General features: G+C 39.4%; 1 protein-coding gene across 4 annotated transcripts in view; it reads left to right on the top strand.

The window, feature by feature from the left end:
• The window catches only part of DYNC1I1 (dynein cytoplasmic 1 intermediate chain 1), a 258394-nt gene that overhangs the window by 44577 nt on the left and 207817 nt on the right, over positions 1-6000 (top strand). For all 4 annotated transcript variants that reach the window (XM_011363367.1, XM_011363348.1, XM_011363357.1 and 1 more), the window contains one exon: positions 3743-3858. In XM_011363367.1, coding sequence (XP_011361669.1) covers positions 3743-3858 — 116 coding nt within the window. The remainder of the gene's footprint in view (positions 1-3742; positions 3859-6000) is intronic.

Here is a 6000-nt window from a genome sequence, read left to right as displayed (position 1 = left end):
GTAGTTATAAAATAATTTTGTCAGCTGATTAAATTGTAGGAGTATTTTAGGGAAGTCGAAGAAGGTTTCTATCATGGGGTTGTGTAAATGGATGGATTCTGGATCAGCTGAGACATGCAGATCCGAGGATTCTTTCAGGAGAGACTCAGAAGTGAGGACTGAGTTGGAGAACAGGTCTAAGAGGAAGGTCTTTGCCGTCGAATGTCGCCACCTTCTGGCCAGCCTTTCTAAACTAGCTAGAGCTGGGACAGTTAACTGTAGTGCTTACCTTGAAATACGGTCCTTCCATCAAGTCTTAATGACCCAGGTATGGCTATTTCTCAGGAACCCTGTCTCGTGCTTATAAAATGAGCACATGGGCTTGGACTTCTACTATCTTAGGTTGTAAGCCTGTGCTTCAATGAGAGAATGAATGTGAGGCATTAGAAAAAAGCAGAGCAAGGTCAACCTAGCGCAGTTTTTAAGAATATAGCCCTGGACTATAGATAGAGCCAAGGCCTAGGTCTGTCACCTTTGTGATTTGGAGCAAATTACTTAACATCACTGAGCCTAAGTTTTCTCATCTATAAAATCGGAATACTATGCAAAATTTTAATAACAATAAAATAATACATGAAAAGCGTTGACACAGTTACTAAAACAATGGCAAAATAGCCACAAAGAATAAAATCATTTGTTATAAATGCAACTTAATCAATCTAGATATTGCATGGAAAGATGTGGTAATCTATCAGTACCCCATAATTAGCATCAAAGCAGTTGCTTTAAAATTACAAGTCATTTGAGACAGAATCACCCTCAAGCCAGAACAACCACAAGTTTATTAATGTATCAGCTGATTGGCATGTTGAGAGAATCACATGATCATAACTAAACTTTTATTTATTTTTGTTGGCTTGAGTTGAGTTGGGACCTGAACTCACAAACATAGATAGCATCAATGAGGAACTGGTTGAAACTTTTCAGTAATTATTGAGAAAAGAAAATATTTTGTTTAGTGGAATAAGATCACTTCTTCAAACTAAGTTTTGAAAACTGAAAAGTTTCATGGTGATAATTCTTTTAGTTAAAGAAAAGGCGAATGGATTCTCAAGCAGCCAACACAACCATATGCCCATACATAGAAGTTAGGAGTGTGATTCTTATGTTTTATTGGCAGATTTATCTTCAAATCTAAAAGAATCTGTAGATTGGAACATTTATAAATCTGCCTTGTCTGATTTTTTTTTTTTTAAATATAAGCATTATTATGATCAGTCAAAAGGATAAATTAAAGGTAAAATGCTTGAACCAGGAGTAGCTTGCTATGTGCCAGGCACTAAATTGAGTGCTTTATAAGTATTAGCTTCATTTAATCTTCACAATTACTATGATATGTCCCCATCTTACAAATAAGAAACGTGAGGCTTAGAGGGGTTTGTCATTGTCCAAAGCTTTCACATACTATTTGGCTGGTTGGTGACAAAACAGGGATTTGAACCTAGTCTTTCTATGAGTACATGACTTAACCATTATGCTATACTGCCTCCCTAGTTGGTTTCAGTTTGCCATAGTGGATTATCAAATTACAGATGAGCTTCCTGTTGTCCACTGCCTGCTGCTGGTCACACGTGAAGATAGGCCTACAGCTTATGTCCCATTAGCAAGATGTGCTGGAATCTCTGCCTGCACAAATAGGTACCTCTTAGTGGGAGTATGGAGATCTTTGGATCTCCCCCAGGTGTCCATCAAAGTCTAAGGTCCAGGGTGATCTCTCCATGCCAGGGGTCACCCCTCCATGCCAGTAAGAGAATAGACACCCAAGGTCTGCTTGAGGCAGACCTTGGGTGTCTATTCCTTCAGATGCTTCAAGAAAGTCCGATTTCATGAAGAAAAACATTCTTTTCTGACACAAAAAGGCTTTAAAATAGTACCTGAATTTCTTTGATACTTTGAGCCTTTTACCTAGTTTGGTAATCTTGTTTCTAGTACATTTTGTATGTTTTCCCATAATGCTGTGTGAGCAGCCTATGTGGAAGGGCTGGGGGCCCAGCTTCACCTTCTTTTACACTCTGTGGTTCAGACTCCTGGCGAATGTGGCCCAAGCTTGCGTGGAGCCTGGAGGCATAGTCACACTTACTGGGGCTGCAGAGACAGCCCCTAGGCTTGTTCTCTAAACCAGCCTTGGTTTGTTTGTGTCTGCTTTGTTCATATCTTAGATCTCATCTCAGTTGTTTTTAATAATTCAGAAAAGAAAAAAAAATTTATTCTCTTAGAATACTTGGGAAATTGTGCATAGAAATTCCTAGCTGTGCTATGCATTTACTTTCATTTTATTATTACTACTATTAAAAATAATGAGTCTGTGCCATCTCCTAGTAATAATTAAAAACAATAATATGAATAGGGTATGCTTCTACTGATCCTAGAGAGCTAGGGAATGTAGGCTTTTGGCTAAATGATTAGTTTACCTTTCTATTTCTTTCTCAGAGACACACACATACTCTAGACCTGTAAATTTTTAAGAAATAGAATATGTCCAATATTAATACTAAATTTACATATTAAAATAATGTTCCAGAAACTATTATAAGATATATATGTATGTAAATTATGTACATGTATATACACAATATCTATGTGGCATATGCATTATATTTTGTGGTACATATATGTTACCCATAACAATCTTAATTGTAAGTACTGATAATATCTCCATTTTATGGATGAGGGAACTGAGGCACAGAGAGGTTAGGTAACTCGTTCAAGATTACACACGGTTGGTAGGTGCTGCAGTTAGAGTTTATGTGCTTAATCACCAGACTATGCTGCCTCCATGATGTTTTCTGGGTGGCCCAGGAGGGCACTTCAGATTGTTGTGGTAACTCACAAATCACCATTGAGGACCTTAGGATGGAGTTTGGGTTGGTAGAAAAAGCACTGGACCAGGAGTCAGGCCGACAGTATTTTAGCCCCGTTCTCACTCTCCTCGTTTATCAAATGGAGATGATAACATCTGCCCATATGCCTCGTAGAGGTGTTTGAAAGATAGATGATATGATAGAAGTGAAAGGCATCTGAAAACATTTGACGTGCTGCATAAATATCCAGAAAGGATTTTTTTACATGGTTACCGTTAATTCCAAGCCAAAACTTTATCACTCTTAGCCCAGTGACCTCTTCACTCACCTAGGCTATGTCAGTATGTCTTTAAACAAATTCACGTGCTGATTGATCTATGCTAGTTCCTTTCTAGAGGAATGAGGCATGTTATACCACCCCACCCACCGCCTTAGAATATGATCCCCTCATTGCTATTGTAGAGAACATGCAACTTCACTAAGGAATCATCTCTCTTTCCTCACATTCGAGAAGCATACTTCTCTTTTGTCCCTTTCACCTACGAGTCTAGAATCCTATATTATAAATGAAAATTCCCTTTATGAATTTAACTCAAGCAAAATCAGAGATGCTCAGAATGGAAGGAGTCTTTTCTGAGCTGGACTAAGATCTTGTTTTACAGATAGAAAAACTGAGGGTCAGCATGAGGGACCCATCTGACATCACGCAGCAAATTAGGGCCAAAGTGGACTAGCAGTCCTGACTTCCAGCCTAGGGCCAGTTCTACTTCCTGTCCATGACCTTTGTACTGGAAGCTAAGGGTATTTGGGGTTCGTTTGTTTCAGTCCTTTGTTTTAATTCTGATAGCTCTTCTACAAGGAATACCTTCCCTCTCTAAGCATTTGTCCTTTGTTACTTACAGACGAAGACTGCATAAGCTGGGCGTATCGAAGGTTACCCAAGTGGACTTCCTGCCCAGGGAAGTGGTGTCCTACTCCAAGGAGACCCAGACTCCTCTGGCTACGCATCAGTCTGAAGGTGAACTGTGTCTTTTGTTTACTTCCCGTGTGATCTCTGGAGAAATTGCCAGAGTCACATCCTTCTTATTGATTTCGTGTCCTACAATAACAGATCTTCACAGGATGCAAACAGTGACACGCCGAAGGCTTAAGGGCTCCTTTGGCTCTGACTTTGATAACTGTGGCGAGGGAACCCATTGGTACTCCTCCAAAGAACCCAGGGAATTTATAGCGGATGACTTAGTGAGGTCACACTTTGTCAAACTGTGTAAGGAGGGAGATGATCACCAAAAGGTGATGTGACAGAAACTTTTCTGGATTTTATCAGTAAGAAGAGTGTGTATGTTAAGATTCATCATTTGCAGGAGTCAGCAAACTACAGCCTATCACCTATTTCTCACCCGTTTTGGAATACAGCTTCATCCAGTTTTTCATTTCTACATGGCTGCTTTCTGGCTATGAAGGTAGGGTTGAGTAGTTGTGATAGAGAATTTATGGCTTCCATAGCCCAAAATCTTTACTATATAACCTGATGCTTGACGGAAAAACTTTGCTGACCCATGATTTGCTTTGCCAATTTAGAAGACAACACATTAGAGTTTCTTACAACAAATTAAAAAGATTTCAATTGAAGCTCAGCCTAGGTGAATGAGAGTTGAACTTCATACATACCGGAAAACATCAAGTGGGAAATCCACATGCAAATCTTAGTGGATCAAAAACAATACACTGATAAGAGAAGTTGAAGTTGATAAATCAAAATGCTTCCTGGAAGTCAAAAATTAGACCAAAGCAGAAGAGGGATATGTGTATACTTAAAATAGGATAAGCGAAGGTCTCATTGTTTGAGAATAGCATTATTGTTAAAGCTAAGCCCATTCTCTTTTTACTTTATGTTATTTTATTGTTTAGTGTGATGAAGAGGATGTCAGAATTCTGGTCTCATTGTTGTTATGTAGTAAATACTGCACAAAAGCCTTAAGAATGAAAAATGTTTCACATTTCCTACTTGGTTTACAGAAAATATGTAAATCAGTACAATTTGGTTTGTGCAAACTGTAGAGCTTTCCAATTTTGGTTCTACACACATAAGCAACATGAAATCTGATTCCTTAGGTAGAGCGCTGCCTGCCAGCTTCCCGAAAACCTTTCCTCCCTAATGCTGGCCATCCTGGATGGTTCTTTGGTAGCAAGGCCTTTATTTTTCAAGTCCGATATTGAAATGAATTTTAGACACAAACAAGTAGCACCCTCTGGTGGTGAAATTTTAAACCACCCACTGCAACAAACGTGAGACCAGTACATTAATGTGGCAGAAAATGCAAAGTTAAAAAAGCCTTCGGTAGTTCACCTAGTCTATCCTTGGACCTCCAGGCAGATCAGGAAGATCGTTAAAAAACAGCCTCACCACCCAACCCAAACATTTGTCTGAGTTAATTTGCTGCCAGAGGTATTTGCAGAGCTGTAGCCTGAGGTATGTTTATTTAGCCTAAAATTTGACTCATAACATAAAGTTATACAACTGAAATAGGAGAAGGAGTGAATTATTTTTTTGAAAATTTGTAGACTGCAGATATTGGCAATCATACAGAAATATTTACAGGGGAAGATAAATTAAGGATGAACAGGCATCAACTCTAAACTTTTAAACTGGAATACATCAAAAGGAAAAGCCTGTATATGCCATTTTATTACTGCGAAGAGAGCTTGGGAGCTCTCATTATGCTGTGGTCCAAGCAGCGGGAAAGAAGGAATTTATTTCTTAGCTATTGGCAGAAGTACTTTCTGTTTTGTTAACAAGACTCACAGAGCTTTTTGTGGTGATTGTATTTCAGTAGTTCAGATTCCACAATGCAGACTTGAACTCAAAACTAGCTATTGTTGCTCTAGACATTAAAGCAATCCCCAGTGGGTTTAGAAGGAAGAACTTTGGATATGGGTTCAGCAAATTGTTCTTTCACCACAGACTATTCCTTGACTTTCGGCTGCCTGGAGTTCCCCAGCTATCTGGCTGATGAGGGTGCTCAGTGCTCACCTTTCACCTGCTATGTGAAGGGAGGTGGCAGAGGGAGAGGCAGGGGCAGCAGCAGACAGCTGACAGCAAGGATCTACCGCATGACACGTTTCGGTTGGCTTCCACTTTGGGGTCTTCAGCATGGCA

The sequence above is a fragment of the Pteropus vampyrus genome, unplaced genomic scaffold (genome assembly GCF_000151845.1).
Source record: "Pteropus vampyrus isolate Shadow unplaced genomic scaffold, Pvam_2.0 Scaffold4, whole genome shotgun sequence".
NCBI classification, from domain to species: domain Eukaryota; kingdom Metazoa; phylum Chordata; class Mammalia; order Chiroptera; family Pteropodidae; genus Pteropus; species Pteropus vampyrus.
The sequence above is the reverse complement of the archived record's forward strand: the minus strand, read 5'-3'. Positions and strand labels throughout refer to the sequence as shown.